This window comes from Xiphophorus couchianus, chromosome 20 (genome assembly GCF_001444195.1).
Source record: "Xiphophorus couchianus chromosome 20, X_couchianus-1.0, whole genome shotgun sequence".
NCBI lineage: Eukaryota > Metazoa > Chordata > Actinopteri > Cyprinodontiformes > Poeciliidae > Xiphophorus > Xiphophorus couchianus.
The window spans coordinates 4,086,489-4,105,739 of NC_040247.1; the positions used below are offsets into that span (position 1 = coordinate 4,086,489).

General features: G+C 41.1%; 1 protein-coding gene and 1 long non-coding RNA gene across 5 annotated transcripts in view; one reads left to right on the forward strand and one right to left on the reverse strand.

Annotated features, from left to right (window-relative positions):
- mtss1 (MTSS I-BAR domain containing 1) overlaps positions 1-19,251 on the forward strand; it is a 31,759-nt gene that overhangs the window by 6,596 nt on the left and 5,912 nt on the right. For all 4 annotated transcript variants that reach the window (XM_028002343.1, XM_028002346.1, XM_028002345.1 and 1 more), the window contains exons 2-9: positions 4,120-4,181; positions 5,702-5,775; positions 10,623-10,707; positions 13,773-13,864; positions 13,936-14,010; positions 17,243-17,400; positions 18,339-18,446; positions 18,834-18,928. In XM_028002343.1, coding sequence (XP_027858144.1) covers positions 4,120-4,181; positions 5,702-5,775; positions 10,623-10,707; positions 13,773-13,864; positions 13,936-14,010; positions 17,243-17,400; positions 18,339-18,446; positions 18,834-18,928 — 749 coding nt within the window. The remainder of the gene's footprint in view (positions 1-4,119; positions 4,182-5,701; positions 5,776-10,622; positions 10,708-13,772; positions 13,865-13,935; positions 14,011-17,242; positions 17,401-18,338; positions 18,447-18,833; positions 18,929-19,251) is intronic.
- On the reverse strand, positions 135-4,111 carry LOC114135245 (uncharacterized). The gene is made up of 2 exons (XR_003593570.1): positions 2,008-4,111; positions 135-1,918 (listed from the first exon to the last, which is right to left on the reverse strand). It is a non-coding gene; the product is annotated as an uncharacterized LOC114135245 (long non-coding RNA).

The following is a 19,251-nucleotide window of genomic DNA, read 5'->3' on the forward strand; positions in this document are numbered from 1 at the left end:
ATAAAAATAAACAATCCGCCTGCAGTGAAATCTCACACTGAACGTCTGCTTAAAGCTGCAGCAAGTGACTTAAACAACAAAAAGATTTTACATATGTATTAAAACTTTCACTGTCCTAACATTAGACGATAATGTAAATATCAATGTCAAATTTATTTATGTAGCGCTTTAAAAACAGGTGTAAAACTGAGCCAAAGTGCTGTTCTCGTGAACGACAATAACACAAATTGATAAAAACAGAGTATCAAAACACTACTTCAAATAAATGACAAAGAATAAATATGAGTTTTGAGAAGCGATTTAAAATGATCCAGGCTGTGGGGCAGATCTAATTTGAAAGGTAAATTGTTCCATAGAACAGCAGCAACAAACAGAAAAAGCCTGATCTGCTTTCCTCTTAAGTTGGATTGTAAAAACCATCAGAAACGGTTTCCATCTCTGTTGTTTGGATTGAGAACCTTTAATAAATTGTTCTCCACTTTGCTTCTGTTAGTTAATGCAGGTTTAGTTTGTTTGGCAGGAAGAAAACAAAGTGATTAATCCTAAATGGACTCCCAGCGATTCCCCTGACCTGGACTGGTATCTGCTCTGCCTCCAGCTCTTTCTGTTTGATGTAACTTTGGTTTTTGTTTTTAACAAAGTGAAAGTAAAGATATTAAATGTTTGTTGCTGAACAGGAAATGAAAGGGTTACATAATTACCCCCATTTATGCATGAAATCATGCCTTTATCAGAGCTGACCAAAATCCTAACCAACTGTGCAGTTTGGTGATGTGTTCATGGGCAAAAGAGTATGATTTTAATTCAGATGCATTCAATGACCAGTGGAAAAGTTAGTCTTTTGAATATTTGACATTCCTATCAGATCTGGAGAAACTCCTGAATTTAATGAAAGCTTGCTGTGGCTGTCTTTGTTTCAGTTCTGATTGGTTGTTCAGGTTTCTCTCTTTGCCTGGCGGAAGCCTGCTGTGGGGGATTATAACGCCGTAATCTCTTACGTAGCGGCTCAATCTGCAGCGTCTCTGCGGATCCCGCAGCGGTTTCAGACCCGGTTCGGTCCTGACATGCACAGATGATGAGGCAGTTCACCTGAACGCAGCTTGATGCAGGGTGTGGCCTTATGTCACGCCCGGCTCAAAGCCTGATGAGGCAGATGTTTCAGGAAAATCAGAGTTTATGAAGCTGCAGCTTTCAGTCAGACAAAATGCTTCAGGTTCTGAAAAACCAGCTGACTGCTTCAGCTTTGAGAGGCAGAAGAGAAATCGGTTGGAAAAAGTTTGAAAGCCGGATAAAGATAAACAAATCAGATGCAAAGAAGAAGAAACGTCACGTGAGACGTGGCTCACTTCCTCTTCTCCAAATCAACAGACTCTTTGCAGCTGTTTGCTAAATACAAAGATAAAAAAAATCACATTGTTTTGGCTGAACACATCATGACTGGTTCCTGAAGCTAGCAGCTACTAGCAGCAGCATTTCCTGAAGAATGTTCTGAAAAACCTTTTTGTTCTTCGGGGAGCTTGTTTACGATGTTTTAAAGCTCTTGGTATTCCCAGAGCTGGAATCAGGTGATAAGTGAAAGCGGCTCTGTTGCTCATCAGGTTGAGGAATTTTCCTGTGAAGCTTTATCTCTGTCAGCCTGCTGCTAGCATGCAGCATGATTAGCGAGGTCTGGCTAAGCTGGAGGCCGCGTGTGCGTCTCCGCTTTGAACCTCAGGATCTTCATCAGGAGATCAGCTGAGTTAGGATGGGGCTTTGTGCTTTTCTGACAGACCAAGGTTTCCTCAGCAACACAAAGCAAAGTTCAGAGTAAACAAACATGGTGAAGCGTCTTGGGTCAGGATGGGATGAAGAACGCAGCATGAAATCCTCCATCTTCCCCCTTCAGCTCCCCTCTGGGTGCTCAGCTTCATCTCTTTTCCTGAGAATTGACACAAAAATAACTTGATCATAACTCTGAACGGCAGAATTGAGTGGTAAATATGAGCAGATATTAACAATAAGCCTCACCTTTGCTGAATCCAGCCACCTCATTGGTTGGTTGAGGAATGTCTGGTTTTGTTTTAGTCAGATCTGGGAATGTTGTCACGCCAGAGTTCAGCTCTTTCTGGTTACAGGTTGGAAAATCCCAGGCAATGCTAATCGTTGCAGTTTGTGACCACAATGCAAGCTAGTAGCATTAGCTTGCAAGCTAATGTTCATTACAACATTTTTCTCTCTAATAGCATTAGCTTGCATTGCTAATAATATCAATACATATGCAGTCAATGTGCTACTCGGGTCTAAACCAGGAAATTAGATTTTGTAGAACATCTTGTCAGCTCTCAGTCTGTTTCTGTTCGCTGTGGTTAGAATAGTGAGCATTTATTGGATCAGGGATGTGAAGTTCCTCTGTCCAGATGTTACAGTCTGTGTTAGGATCTATGTTTTGGGATCTATGCCTCCAATTAGTCAGATGATTATCAGCTTGATTATTTGGGAGGAATGTTTCAAGCAGCTGTTATTCTGAGGGGAGTGACTCTTCATCTGTGCAGACAGAGCGTTTGCATCGTGTTGAATAAAATGAAGTCATTTCACAAAATGCTGTAGGAGCAGCATATTCTGCTTTACTTTACACTTTAACGTGTCAAAAAATCTTTCAGTTTGGGTTAAATTATTAAATTATTTTTGATGTAAAGAAACCCAGAAGTAATAAACTTTGCAGTTTATTATCTCTTCATCTTCTGTGTGATGTCTGTCATTTCTGTCCTGTGAAAAACTCTCTGGTTATATATATAAAACTTTTAAATCTGATAAAAATGGGACTTTTTCTCTTTGGTGTCCTAAAAAGCATTAAATAAATTTGATGTATTATTAATTTGGGGTAAAATGTGCATTAATGGTTCTCTGAGCGTTATTTCCCCTCAGCAGCGTCTTGTCCTCAGACTGAACTCTTTTAATCACTTTAGTTATCTGTTTCTTCACTATTTCATTACATATATGATTCTCTAAGTCACAGTGGGACAAAATGTTTTTTTTCCTCTTTGGTGTCAAACCCAAAGAGATCAAGAATTTTATTGCAAAATTATTGATCTGTAGCGTGAGAAGCCAAAGTCAGGAATTTGTGTGTGGGACGCTGGTTAGCCACAGGGTTGCTTCATTCTGCTTCTTTATTGGAAGTTAATTAGATTTAATTATGAGCACGTAATAATTTCTGATGCAATCAGAATCTACTAATGAATACAGTTTGATTCAGATCCTTTGTTGTGTTGAGGAACGTAGTTAGAAAATATTTTTATTGTTTGCTTCCATTTCTCTTTAAGCTAAAGTTACTTAGCATGTCTCAGTTGGGTTGGTTTGAGTTTGGTTGTGTTGTGTTGGTTTGGTTGATTTGGGTTTAGTTGGGTTGTGTTGGTTTGGTTGGTTTAACTGTAATCCTGGTTCAGTGACACTCAGTAAAGGAACCATGGAGGTAACCAGTTTGACCTTTGACCCCACTGTTGCTGCTTAGGGCTTTATAACTGTTGAACTAAAACAAAGCAGCAGAAGGTTGTTGATGTTTTGGAAATATTTTCCTGGTCCTGCTTTATTTTGTCGCTGGTGTATTAAATTTATTTGTCTTCCTGTCTGTTTTTCAGTCAACATGTTGGCTGCTTGAACATGGCGCCAAACATTCATAACTAAGCTTTTCAACTACAAGTCTACCCAGAAATTATTGTAAATTTAGTATTTTGTCAGTGTCTTGAATGTTTAACTTGTTAAATTTCAGTTTATTCTTTTGATTTAGTCACTTTAGTCTCTTTCTTTGTTTTGGTTTTCTTGTTTCTTTCTGTCTTTGACAAACCAGAAGAGTTAAAATATAACTGGCCTGAATGCTTAATGAGCGTCAGAATATAATAATCTGGCTGATGTGACACATTAGAGCCTCTTTACTGGCTTACAGACTGAAGGATTTCTAACTAAACAGATTGGAGCCAGTTGGCCCTGTGTGGCTGCAGGTTCTAATGGACCACAGGACCAGGCCGCTCAGAACTGTTCAGGTCAGAATCGTTCAGGTCAGAACGGTTCAGGTGAAGTCTTTAGGCTCTGCGTGTAAAACACGGCTGCTGTTCAGTGAACTAACCATCTGTCTGTCTGCTGCAGGCCAGCTATCCCACCTGGGAGGATTTCGTCTCCAAAGGAGCCAAGCTGCAGACCCACCTGAGGTAACCACAGCCGCCATAACTTCATGATTCAGCACTTTTAGAGCTCAAAGTATATCCATGCAGGCTCACACTGCTGAAACAGGAAGTCCAGTTAATCATCCAAGTTGCATCTTTTCACAGAAATAAGAAATCTGGATACTGTTTCTGAAAATTACAATCACAGTATTGGTCACATTGAAGCCACATTTAGCCTTTCCTGTTGCATCCGTAGTTTGATGAGCGTCACGCTGCTGCCAGTCGGCCACAGAAGGAAACTCTCTGCTCCTTCACACACTTTGTTCCTTGAATCACGGCAGTAATAGAAAGTCTCTGAATCGGTTTCATGTCTGCACTGACAGCAGCCGCCTGGGGCCTGAGTTTTCATGCTAAACGGAATCTGCTAACACGAGATGCCGCCAGCTGCTGCTGCTTTATGTTTCTGAGGACTGAAGGATTATCTCTGCTCTACACTGATATTGATGCTTCATTTTAATCAACAATTTTGTCCAATTTTCTTCCTCCATTTTCACAAACACTCACAGCTGTTGAGCGTTTCTGGAAGTTTAAAAAGTCTAAAAAACCTTCAGAGGTTGGAATGACTGACAATACAACTTACTGACTGACCGGTTCAGTCCGCCTCCTGTCTGTCTCCGGTCCGCTCCTGTCCGTCTCCGGTCCGCTCCTGTCCGTCTCCGGTCCGCTCCTGTCCGTCTCCGGTCCGCTCCAGTCCGTCTCCGGTCCGCTCCTGTCCGTCTCCGGTCCGCTCCAGTCCGACTCCGGTCCGCTCCGGTCCAGCATACAAGCTCATGTTTTTAGATCCACTAACTGATGACTTAATTTGGATTTAACAGAAGTGCAAATAATTGATATTTATTTTAATTGTATTTTCTTGATTTGCTGTTTTTAAGACTATAGTTGTGGGTTTAAGTGTCGGCAATGTCTTCCAGTGACATAATTACCCAATATTTCACGTTTCCATCTTTTAATACAAAAGCCCGGTGGACCGACCGCCGGGCTGAGCCAGTTTTCTGGGGGAAACCCTGTGAGTTTGCACTCTGTGGCGCTCTGTGGCCTGAAACCTCCAATCAGCTGATGCTCTGTCAGTCGCGTGTCGCCTGGATCAGAACCGCGCAGACAGAAGTTCCGTCGATGAAGGCTGGCCGGGCCGCCGAACGATCAAACCTTCCAGCCGGCAGCGTCTTATCTGGATCCAGCAGCTCAGCTGGCAGGATGGACCCGCTTTAGTTCTGCTGCAGGAAATGAATAAACCTGTTCAGAGTAAATGTTTACAGCGGTTTAGTGCGGCGGTTCTACTGGTCCGTTTCCTGTGGTATCTGGTGATCTGGGATTGGTAATGCCAAATCAGTTAAATGTCTGAAGCTCAGATTGGTTTTGTTCTTTTTGCTGAAAGTGTTTCTGATGGTTCTCTGATAAATCAGGTGATTATTGGCGACCGATCGGCCGAATGCTGGCTGGCCGTTAGGAACCGCGCTGGAAGCTCAGAGCTGTGATATTTCTGGATGTTTGTGTGTTCTGTGCAGGACGACCCTCCTGCTCACCGGAGCCTTCCTGGACGCCTTCCAGAAAGTGGCGGACATGGCGACCGGGACCAGAGGTGAGAAGGACCGCTACAGAACCTGAACCCAGTTGGTGTTCAGATCTGGGTTACTGGTGGGAAACGAGCGGCAGCAAGAAGCTCAGGCTGATTCTGTTTGAAATGAGACTCGTTTCCTGAGAACGTCTGTAGACCCGGGCAGGAGGAGAACTCCTCACCGGATCCAAACTGGCGTCTGGATCAGAACCTCCTTACTGTTTCCTGTTTCCTGTTCTAAAATAGTTCCTGCGTCCGCTTCCGATAATGTAATTATCAGAACAGCCAATCAGAGGAAGAGCTGCTCTTGCTGGACCAATCATGAGGCTGGAATACCGCCAGGCTATGTTAGGTTAGCAGCAGCCAGACATGCTAACGCTAATGTGAGCATGCTACTGTCTCTGCAGCTGCAGCCTCTCGCTTCAAGTAACAGGAAGGACATAAATGAAAAGAGGAGGAAAAACTAAAAACGAGACGGAAAACAAGATGGCAATAATAATAAAACCTGAACGGTTCAGTCCAGAGAGCTGCTGCTGTTTAAAGTCGGACCGAAATCGAAGCAGCGTTGACTGCAGATGAAACACAGAGTCTGTTTTATTTACTTCAGGTCTTTGGCAGCTGCTGAAGTTTGCACTGAGGAAGAATTGAAATATCTGTTCTTTGCAATCATAGTTGATGTCTGTTTTATTGTTTAGCTATTTTCTCTTAAAAACGTATGAAGTTTGGACTGAGGAAATAAACAATTTTGTTTTTTTTGTCTTTTTAGATTTCTTTTCTAATTCCTCATTGAAAAGCGATATTTAAAATGAGCTGCACATAGGAGAGATTGACAATTTATATTTTACTTATTGGACATCAATAAAAGATAAATCCATTTTCCAAAGTTTAGTTTAAAATATTTCTCTTTTGTTTATCCAAATAAGTTGTTTGACATGTTCAACTTTTAAAAATAAATCTGTGAAATATTCTCCAGATGAGCAGGCAGTATTAAAATACTTCTGTTTGATATTGCGATATAAATCAGTATCGTACGGTGGCCTCACGGTGCAAACCACTTCATCAAATTCAAAAACACAACAACATAAACAAAGCACAATTACAACTTACAAAAACGCTAAACATTAACAAAACGGAAGAGGTATGTCCCAGTGTGAGACCTGAGAAATGGCTGATTGGACAATATGCATGAACACGTATACGCTGAGTCCTACTTACCTCGCCGCCATCTTGAAAGTGGCAGTGAAGAGGATGTGGTGCTTGGACTAGTTTCAACCGCTTTTCTTCAGACTTCTGTTTCGCAGTTCATCTCCACAATGTCTGTGTTTAGATGCCAAGTTGATGCCCCCATATGGTGACGATACGTTTTTTTTCCTGAATGTGAACGAATCAGGGATGCATTTTCTAATGCACTGTTAGATCATTTTTATCATTCTTCGCTTTAACCTGTGGCTAGCCAGATGTCTCAGAAGGCCCAGTCACCGAACTGCTCCCAGTTTGACCAGCAAACTGAACCCTGCCTGTGCTCTGTGTTGCCAGTATAATATAAATAAATTTGTAATGTACTGCACACTTTTTTTCCTTTCACTTTTTAAGTGAAATATCTCAATTTGAAGTATTAGGATATTATGACAGTTTATGTAAAGAAATAAAAAATAATTTAGTCTGTTAGATTTCGTTCACATTGCTGTCTATAGCACAGTTGACATATTACACTGTAATAAATATTTTAAGTAAAAATATGTAGCTAAAGTTTGACAACTATTATCAAAGTTTGTCTTTACAATAAAATGCCTAAAAGTTTAAATGAAGTAAAAAATGTTTATTAATATCTTGAAATAGCAAATGCACATTGAATTATGAAATTGTGTTCATATGTTCATGAATACATCACTGTTCTTATATATAATAATGTGTGAGAGATTGTGTCAGTGACATTCAGTAACTTAAAATACTTTGCAGAACGGCACTTTACGAAGTTCGGTCCATTTACTTGTATGAGCTTGCTCGTACAGCAGATAAGCCACTTTCAATATGGCGGACGCAACAACGGCACTGTCGTCCAATCGGCCATTTCTCAGGTCTCCAGACATACCCTTAACGTTTTGTTAATGTAGCGTTTTTCAATTTGTTGTTGTGTTTTTGTAATTTCTATTTGCGCTTTCAATTTGCTGAAGTGGTTTGCACCTCAGGGCCACCGTAGTATCGCCTGTTTTGGATTGTTTTCCTTATCGCTGTGCAGTCTGAACTCAACTCCAGAGTTATGGATGTAGACATTAATCTTGATGTTAAAGGTAATTGTTCTCAGTTGTCTCTGCAGTTGGATCTGAGAAGACAATTAAATCAAAGCGTGGGTTAAAGTCATGTCAATATTTACAGTGTTACTGCAACATCTGCAGCTGGCAGTGCAGCTTTTTGTCCTATTTAAAGTCCAACTCACTGAATCTGTTAGTCTGGTTAGAAAATGGATTATTTAGTTTCTCTTCAGTCACAGTTTGACAGAAAAGGAGAATTGGATAAAAACCAGAGGCGATGGAAACAGAACGCACCAGTCACTTTTTACTGGACGTTATTCTGCAACAGCGCCGTCTTCTCCCGACTTTGAGTTAATGAGTCCATGCCCCGTTATAATAATGAAATTTTTTCCAGATTATTTCACTTACAGCTAGAACTTTTTCATCAATATTAAGGAATTATTAACTTAAAACAAGCTCCCATATTTTTTTAAAAGTTACTTGTAAGTTAGTTTTGTCTGATTTCAGCAGTTCTATGATATTTGCTCTAGAAATCAGAAATACTTGGTGCATTTTGTGTTTTTGCAGTGTAATTCATTCACATCTAACCTCTCCTTCCTTCATCGGTTCTATAACACAAACTGACCACATTTATTGACTAAACTACATTTGTATAGAGAAAATCTCCCAGTCAGGCGTAATTAGATCCCAATCAGCTGATTTTCAAAGCAGCTTCCCGGCTAACTGCTCTCTGGTCGTTTCACATGACTGGGTTTCTCTGGAAGCAGCAGAACTGTTGACGTCTTCAGCATCATGAGGTTTCATAGCACATCTTCAGGAACACACACATCACAAGACATCCTACTGAGCCCTGAGTGGCGCTGACCGCGGTTACCTCAGATAAACCAGCAGCAGTCAGACCTCCTACATGTCCAGCTGACTGCCAGAACACGGTGCGCTAAATAATAAAACATAACTTAATGAAGCTTCGAGGCAGGTACATTTTCCTCGAGGAATTTTAATAATCGATGTACTCGAGGGATCGTTTCAGCCCTAATCAGAAGACTGAAAATCAGGAGGCACTTCTTTCAGTCCTGGTGTATATACAGTATGTCACGTGATTTGTATAAAACAAAAATAAGACGTTTACAGCAACAAACCGGACCGGAGTCGGGTTGAGGCGGATTAAACTGGGCTGGTGTGATGGAGTTTTGTGTTCCTGTTTCTAGCAGCCGATGTCTGATGGATTCTGAACTATTATTAACTATTGACTCAGATCTCTGAGCAGAAGATGCTGCTGAGCAATCCGCCCGTGTTTGGTGGTTTATCAGGTTTTGTTTCAGACAGGAAGCAGGAGGAGGAAGGGGTTAATATCTGTCCAGGACTTCCTGTTGGCTCCAACCTGCTGCAGAAACAAATGCTCCAATTCTCTGCTTTCCACCCTGCAGCTGCAGTTCTCAGTTTGATTCCTGCAAAGCTGCTAGATTTAGATATTCAAATGTTGTGAAAATCTGCTCATTGTTCCAGCTCTATTGGAGCAAAGCTCTAGATGAAAACGTCCTGGATAGAAGCTGATGGAGAATCTGTGGCGCAAAATAAAGATAAATCAGGAAACTAGAAGAGGAATCAGTGATTATAGGAGAGGTTTGATTAATAACCTCTGGATGACACAACCTTTAAATAAGATGTACATAAAAGCAAAAAAGAAATAATATAGTTTTCAGTAATAATTTTAGGTTTCGTTGAATCTTTCTGATCAGTTGCTCTGGTCAGCGTTTACATTTTACTTCTGATCAAATATGTCACTTTCTTGTCATAATTAGCTGAATCTCATGTAGATTCAACGTAGATTACTACTGCAAAAGATTTAAGGCTGAAACAGTTGATCAATTATTGGAATAATCATTAACTAATTTAGTAATTGATTAACTGGAGTACACAGTTACACTTTCATCAGTAATTCAGCCAAAACTGTAGAAAATAAACGTTTTGCATTTAAGATCAAAAAGAACCTGCTTTGCCAGTGAGTCTGTTGTACCTGGTTCACATTCTGTTAAACAAATCTATTAATCAGCTTTTGCATTCAGTTATTAATCAGTTAATAATAATTTCCTGATCAGCTCTTCTCTGACTCAGCAGAAAGCCTGAGCTTTTCTCACGTTGGAGGATTGTTTGCTACAAAAGATCAAATGTTCACTAAAGGAATGATGATGTCAACTTTTAGACAGTAAATTATTATTTAAAAAGGATTTAATTATTTGGATTTTTAATGTATTCTTAATGTTGCATCAAAATTGTAAATAGTTAAACGAAAAATCTGCAGAATGTGTTAGTTTTTTATCCAATCAATTAATCGTCATAATAGTTGATAAATAGTTGAATCGGTTGATCAATCATCATCATGGTTGGTTAATTGATTACTAGAATAATCATCAGCTGCAGCCCTGAATAGATTCAGAGCTTCTAGATGTTTTCTAGAAATGGTGATTTCAGAGCGAGCTTACCTCTGCTGCATGACACTGGGAAGCAGTCGCTTTAATACACTGCTGTGGATCTGCTTAGCATTAGCATTAGCATGCTAATCCTCACGATGACAGAACTTGGTTTTAGTTTTAAAGTGAAACTCTGGGATTGTTGCAGGTGCCACCAAGGAGATCGGCTCAGCGCTCACCAGGATGTGCATGAGGCACCGCAGCATCGAATCCAAGCTCAAACTGTTCACCACGTAAGACACACACCCGCACGCACTCACTCATTCACACACACCTACACACACACACACACAGCAGGCGGGGAGGACATGCTGCTGTGATGACACGTTTCATCTGACAGTGTGGGAGCCAGACGCTGAATTACTCTCCTGACGTACGGCCACATGCAGTAGCCAGAGGGGGTGTGGGTGTGGGGGGTGCGCCATGTTTTCCATGCATTGTGGGGACCGTTTTCCTGATATATTACGCTGTGGGGACTCACTGGTCCTCACAATAAGATAAGATAGGATAAGATTTATTGTCATTGTCATCAACAGATTATGAGATTGAGATTTGCTCGACTCGAGTTAAGATGCAGGTTATGTATATATACATAATATGCAAAGATAAAGAAATAAGTAGTACAAAATGAGAATTAAATAGACATCAGAAGATGGTTGCAGCGCCTGGAGGTGTCGCAACAGAATTTACATTTATAACAAAGTGGTGTCAAGAGCAGAAGTTCTTATGCCTTTGAATTTAGTGCCATGATTGCCATCGGGTAAAAACTGTTTTTTAGGCGATTTGTCCTGGTTTTTATTGCTCTGTATCTCTTGCCTGATGGCAGCAGCTGGAAGAGACCATGGCCAGGGTGTGAAGAGTCATTTAAAATGTCCAAAACTTTCTTGTGGAGCCTGGAAGTGTAAATCTGTTCCATAGTGGGGAGGGGGCAGCCTATGGTTCTCTCTGCTGCCCTAACAACCCTCTGGAGAGCCTTCTTGTCCACAGATGTACTGCCGCCGTACCAGACACATAGACCGTATGTGAGCACACTCTCTATGGAGCAGTGATAGAAGGCCTGCAGCCGGTCTGAGGGGAGACGGTTCTTCTTGAGTATTCTCAGAAAGTACAGTCTCTGCTGTGCCTTCTTCAACAGCTCCTTGGTGTTGGTGCTCCAGGTTAGCTTGTCCTCCAACTCCATGCCCAGATCCTGAACACTGGGACCCTCTCCACACAGGTCCCACTGATGGTGAGAGGCTGGATGAAATGCTGCAGAAATGAATGGAAAGTTCCCACAAAGATAAAGAGACAAGAAGCCGTTTCAGCCTCTCTGTTGCAGCGTCACTCGTTTTTCGCTGCACTGCAAAAACAAAATCTTACCAAGTGTTTTTAGTTTTAGTTAGTACACTCGAAAAAAGACAAAACTAACTCCAAACTAACTTTTGAGCAAAATAAGAAAGCTTGTTTTCAGCAAATAATTCATGAATATTGATTTTAAAAAGCATGATTTCCACTGGCAATTTTTCGCTTGTAACATGGAAAAAAAAATTTGTTTGAAGTTGAAAAATCTGCCAGTGAAACTAGTTATTTTTATCAATACTCAATAATTATTTACTGAAAACAAGCTCCTATGTCTGAAAAGCTACTTGTTTGTTTTTTCTTATTTCCGGTGTAGTAAGATATTAGAAACTACACAAAAAATACACATTTAACACAGAACATTTTCTAACAGAAGAGAGTAGGAGCGCAAATTAAGGCAAAATCAAGAAAACCGTTTAAGATTAAAAATGTTTGTAAATAATTTCTACCCAGAACTGCTCTAGTGGCACAGACGAGTTCTGGTCCAAATTATGTAAAATAAAAATACTTGGTTGGATTTTGTTTTACAGTGTGATTATTGCTATTCAGATCAGCTTCGTCAGCCTGAAAGCTGGAATACTTTCACTTTGATCAGAACCGGATGGCCCAGTTCAGCCATGACAGCTGGTAGTTTCACCCAGAAGGACCCGAGGAGCCCCGCCCACCCTGGTCCTGGTTTTGGTCTTGTTTCTGGTCCTGGTTCTAGTTCTGGTTCTGGTCCTGGTTCTGGTCCTGGTTCTGCCCACTTTAATGATTTGTTAAATGTGATGAATCTTGTTAATCTACCCTGAGCTTTGCGTTTTAGCGAGAAGGTTTTTGCTGTCGCACAACGCTTCCGCTAACGGCTATGCTAATGATGTATGTATGCTAAGAGCTAGTTTTAGCTGTGCAGGTTGACATGAAGCGCCCAGAAAATAACAAACTGTCCAAAGTTTGGTAACATTTTAAGCTAAACCAAGACAACAACACAGCAGAGTTTGGAATTAGCTTTCTGCGTTAGAGTAAATGTTGCAGCAGATGAGCAGAAACCACCGGCCGCAGACATCGATCTCAGCCGTCGTTCATGTTTGCTTGCAAAATACGTTTAGGTAAATATGTGACAATTTGTCAGCTTACAGAAGACAAGGAACGAGGCTTTGGCTTTTTTTCCATGAACCAACTGATCACAGTAGCTGGCTGTCAAGGTGCTAGCTAACACACCGCTAGCTAACGTTAAAATAGCAGCGAAGCAGCAGCTACTGTATCGGGTAAAGATAAAAGCAGAGCAAGATATTGATGACAGCAGACGAAACATTTATGACTTAAATCAGATTCTTGGAGTGAGTATCTCGGGTCTGAAAGTATTTGTAGTCGTTAGTTTGATTTAGTTGGATCGTTTCAGAGGTGAAGCTGGAGATTTGACATGGTGTTGAATTTAAGCAATAAAATAAAAAATAATCATTTAATGAGTTGCTAAAGGTTTGAAAGGTGTAAGTAGTTTCTGCAGAGCCTGATGTTTATAGATTTTGTCTGATTACTCGATTAATCACCTGCATAATTGATAGATTAGTTGATTACTAAAATAATCATTAGCTGCAGTTCCGATCAAGTTTCCTGCTGTTCTTCATATATACGTACAGATATTCATAAATGTATGAATGTAAGGATGATTGTGGCTCTAGTGTAAATATCTGAGTGGCCAGTTTTACTGAAAAAGTGCTAAAAGCTCATATCATTTATTACTCTACCATGTATGTAATGTCGCTAAATGTCTTGTCGCTAGTTTTAAATGTAACAGAAATCTTTTTTGCTAGTGATTGTACAGTATTATTGCACCTTAGTAGGAAGATCAGGACTGTATGTCATTGAGCGCTCCTGTCATTAGAGACATTGTTGTGAATATATTTACGTTTTTTGTACGCGGTGTTGAGCCTAATCTGGTGCGGCAGGAAGCTGATGCCGGGTCTCTGTGTATTTTCAGAGCGCTGTCAGAAAGTCTCATCGTACCTCTGGAGTTAAAGATGGAGGAGTGGAAGAAAGCGGCGAGCCAGCTGGACAAAGACCACGCCAAAGGTAGGCCCCGCCCCCTGCCGTCGCACACAGCCAGTCCCCGCCCTCATTTACGACTTCCTGTTCCTGTTCAGAGTACAAGAAGGCCAGAGCCGACATCAAGAAGAAATCCTCAGACACCATCAAGCTGCAGAAGAAAGTGAAGAAAGGTGAGAAGCTGCTTTCCTGTCCGCTGAAAACCTCTGAAGGAGGAAACGAGCGGCTGCTAGCAGCTGCTAGCAGCTTTGGCACTGAGGCAGCAGATAAAATGGGGTGTTTGGTCACCTCTGTTACGCACTTTGAATGTCAGGCTTGTTCAGTTGATTGGAACCTGTCAATCAGTTCAGTGGGTTTGTGGCAATTTGTCCAGAAGTAAACAGTAAACATCCCTTACCTGGAGGACAATGTTTTTGTGTCTACCATGCGCTGCCGTCTGGCTAGATTTGATGATTGTTTGCTATTAAATGGTCATAGAGATTTGGTGGAAAATAATCAGAAGAAAATGTTTAAAGTTGTCAGTGGGGAACAAGCAGAAGGCAGCTTTACACAGAGCATTTAGATGGCGGGATGGACTTTATTCCATTTCTGGAAAAATGTAAAAAAGGATAAATGCCTGCAGCCGACCTGAGAACAGCTGAATACAGATCAACGGTATTAAAACACCGTGTTTGGATGAAGGTTTTGTCATCATTACATCGTTGGTGTGATGAACAGTTGTCCAACCAGGTGACCCGTCGGCTCTTCAGTTCGCCAAACCACACAAAAAGTTCCTAAACCGGCGACCCGCCAGAACCGCACACGGTAAAAAGCTCTCAGAACTACGGGAGGATTCAAACTCCGCTCGTTCATTTTTAGCTTACAGAAAAAGCGCCAAGACGCCAAATTTACAAAAGTCAACTGACCAATAACATTTAGGCTTTGTGCGGACCTCCAGGACTCACACAGACTCGCTACGTACAAGATGTTTTGACACAATAGATCTTTATTTTCTCCTACATGTTGTTAATAGTAAAGAGGATTAGATAATGAAAAAAATTCAAAAATTATTCTTTTCTGTTTTACTGAAAGGAAAATCTGAAGCTACACACAGTGTGTACAGCTGCAGGCGCCCTGTGCTCAGATACTTATTACAAGTCCAAAATACGCACAATACAGCTACAGGATAGATAGATATGACAAAAATCACAACTGGTCAAATATTTGGAACATTAAAAAAATAATAATAAAATAGAAATCAAATATCCTCCAGCAATACCAGTTTAGAGCAGCAGGACAACCTAATGGTTCCAGTGCATCAGCAGCAGCAGCAGCGCTATCTGGATGCTGTGGGTCTAAAACCAAAACCCAGCGCAGATTATATTTGCTGCATGTTCCACAAATTGTGCAGGAAAGAGATGTCAATATTTTTGCAATAAAAACAAAATTAAAAAACACCATGAATAAACTTTAATGTGTTTGTTATTTAGCAGACAAAAATGAATTTCAACAGCCAACAGAGACCTGAAAACCATCAGCAGCCATTGGTATTTATGGCTACTGATGGCTGACTGGCTTTTGGAAGAGCAAAGAGATAAAATAATTCACCCGATTATTTTTCGACCTGAGCCAAAATGATCTGCTCTGGGCAAAGTGTGGGTGAGCATGTGGTCCGGACTCGTTAACGGAAATGGGCCCGATGTTTGTTTTTTTCATCCCAACGCCATTAGAAAGAAAGAAAACATCGTCAGTTCTATAAATGGTGACAAATACAGAAATCTCATTTCATTTTTAGGCAGAATTGGTTCAGACCTGGACCAGATCAGAGTCCAGACCTTTTTTCAGATGTCAGAGCAGTTCATGATCCCAACCCGACCCGAAGCTGCTGAAAACCTTTGGGTGACTGTTATGATCTGGAGCCTTAGATTAGATTTGGTCCAGATCTCAGAGCTGGAGGTTTTATCTGTATTTCTGTCTGCATAGAAACACAGAGAGATGTCAGTCACAGATTGTCAGAAATGTGTGCAGCCTGGGTAAATGTCTGGCGGGACCAGCAGGGCAGGGCCGTAAAGTGGGGGGGCCAGTGGCCCCCTGGACCCCCCCCTTTCTGGCGCTTATGGTGGTGTTGCTCACCCTGAAGCGAAACCAGTGATACAGAGTCAAAGACAGAGCCAAACAGTCCAAACAAAGTCCGGCTTTATGATGCTAATAAACAAGTAATTGAATTCATTTTTAGATGAAATAAAAATGTTATTGTCCAAAAGTTAAAATCAGCATTCCTTTGATCATTTGTAGCAACGAAAATAAAAATCCTTCAACATGAGAAAAGCTCAGGCTTTCTGCTGAGTCAGAGTAGAGCTGATCAGGAGATTATTATTGATTAGCTGATTAATAACTGGAGGAGATTAATTTTCAAAATGTGAACCAGGCGAAGGTAAAACTGAACCAGAGATTCACAGAAAGTTTTTTTTAATCTGATTTAAAATGTTCAGATTTTCTTGTTCAGTTTTCTTTGAATTTCTGCTCTGTGTTGATCTTTATTCTCCGTTAACGATTAATCGATTATTAAATTATTTCAGTAATCCGTTTATCTGATTGTTTAGATCAACGATGTTAAAACAGCTGCCTGTGTTGTAGAACATCAGCAGAGCCAGCCCAAGGCATAAGCAAGTTTGGCTGCTTCTAGGGTGTCTCCAATAAATGCCTGAATTAAATCACAGGCCTACCAGGTTGATTATTGGAACTGAATTGATATTTTCTGCACAGAAACATTAAATATTTTAAACAGTTAAAACTAAAGGTTTGTGAAAGTAGAAAAATAATAATTGTTGCCATAGTTACAGTCTGATGCACAGATAAATCTCAGCAAATAACCAATTATTGGTTTAAGCTCTGCCCCCCTCCCAGATTATACCAAACCTGATGATGATGATAGATTATTATTGACTCTGCTTTAGGATTAGCAGGTCAGACATGGAGGAGAACCAGGAGCTGTACGGATCAGTAAAAACTGGTTTCTGCTGGTTATTGATGATCTGATCGATTGATTAACTGCTGGTTTCATCTCATTTCTCTTTTTGAAGCTGAAATTACCCAGATTTAAAGTCAGGCAGCGCTTTAATAAATGTTTCAAACTGCAACCAGCAGACGAAGTTTCAGATGTCAGTGCAGACCGACCAGATGAAGCTGGATGTTGGTGGAGCCTGCCCCCTGCTGGCAGCATCTGACTAACGCAGCGTCCATCTGCCCATATAATAACTTGGAGGCTTTAACTTGGTGCTTTGCAGAAAATGGATAAATAAACGTTATTATGTTTTGATTTCTAAAGCTGTTTGGAGCTGACTGTTATGTTGAAGCTTCAGCTCCTCAGGATGTTTCTGGAGGTTTCTGTGAGTCTGAACCTTTGGCTCTCTGGTCGCTCTGCAGGGAAGGGCGACGCTCGCGGCCAGCTGGACTGCGCCCTGCAGGACGTTAACACGCGCTACGCCGCGCTGGAGGAGACGGAGAAACGGGCTGTGTGCCGCGCCTTGGTGGAAGAACGATCTCGCTACTGCAACTTTGTCAGCATGCTGAAGCCGGTCCTGGTCAGCGCTCCGCCGCCTCACTCACTGAAAAACACACACACCGACACTAATACACACTCTAAACCTCTGGAACACATTAAGTCTGGTCCTGGGTGTTTTCCTGTGTGTTGGGGTGTTCCTGTGTGTTCCTGTGTGTTTTCCTGTGTTTTTCTGTGTGTGTTTGTTATGTGCTTCGGGCACATTATAATTTTTGCTTATATTTTTCTTTTAGATTATTATGTACTGACTTTAGTTGAATGACTTTTGTTTAATATACTTTGGAGTTTGGATAATTCCTTTTTGTAATTAACTTGGTCTCGTTAATTTGTGGCGCTGTTGGACCGCCTATAAATAGGCTGGGTTCCGGCATGTTTGGGTCGGCCCTACCGCCCTTCCGCTCGCTCCGCCACCACCGAGGATGCGTCCTGACGCGGTGCGCGCACGTCCCCAGTAGCTGTCGGCCGCAGCTGACGTCTCCAGCCTGCCATGCGGTATTTTTGTTAGCCTTTGTTTGTTTGTCGTTTTTCGTTGTGATTTTGGCCTGGTGGGACCGGTGGTCCTGTTTTCGATTCTTTCTTTGCAGTAAATTCTTTTTTGCTATAGTCCGGTACTAGTAGGGGCTTCGACGGCCCTGTGTAGGGTTGGCCCCCTGCTCTACCGTTTTGTTCTTTTTGATCGGCTCACCAGGTCCAACTTTCTGTTAATACTTTCGGGATTTTTACTTTTCCTTTTTTTTGGGGACACGGGGAACTGGGGATGTTTAGTTATGTCTCTTTTCTCCACAGAAAATTAAAGTAGCTGAACCAAAAAAAAGCTCAAGAGAATTTTGAAATAAATTTTGAAATTTTTTTATTTTTTGAACCCTCAGTTTTGCCTATGTGTCCTCAAATATGTTGTGCCCTTGTTGGACGTAACAGTGTTCCTGAGGTTCCTGTGTGTTCCTGTGTTTTGTCCCTCAGGACCATGAGATCAACATGCTGGGTGAAGTGACCCACCTGCAGACCATCCTGGAGGACCTGAGCGTTCTGACGGCTGAACCCACCAAGCTGCCGGCCGCCAGCGAACAGGTCGCCTGTCCCGCTCCGTTTCCGTTTCTCAAAGAAAACAGATTTTTACTGTTCCTAAATTTAAGCTAGGACGGGGCAATTAGCCAGTTTTATTGATTGAGTTTTAAAGTTTTTGTTAAATCTGGACTTAATTTCCCTCCCTGGGTTTCCATAGTTCAGAGTGATGTCATCACCCAGGGGGACCATTTTGTTTGACAGGCTGTGATTTATTATTATAATTATGAGAGTAAGGTCATAATATTACAAAATACAAACATAATAAGGTTTTAACGTCATCAGAATAAAGTCGTAATAGTAGGAAAATAAAGTAGAAAAAAAGGAATGTTGAACATTTAGTGAATGTAAAGAATAAATTTCGTTTCTTGAAGTTGTTTTTCTTCTCTTCAGGTGATTTTGGATCTGAAAGGTTCAGACTTTAACTATACCTACCAGACCCCCCCCGGTTCCCCTGGCAACATGTCCAGGAAGAGCAGCATCAGCAGGTAAAGCCTCACTTTTACAATCAACTATGTAGTTATTTATTATTACACATTAGTTATTTATTATTAAATATTAGTTATTTATTATTACATGGCAGTTATGTAATATTCAGGGTCATGTTAACTGAATATTTTCTGTATTTGACAGTTTGTTTTTTTCAACGACCTGAAAATTTAAAGCCCGTCTGTCATTTTGACAGGTTATAGTTAACACCCTTCACTGGAGCTCATGGCCAGACATAGCAGTGTTTCTATAATGTCCTCAGCCCCCCTGCATGTTTTATGTGTTTCCCTTCTGCCACACCTGGACTCAATCTGTGGGTGAC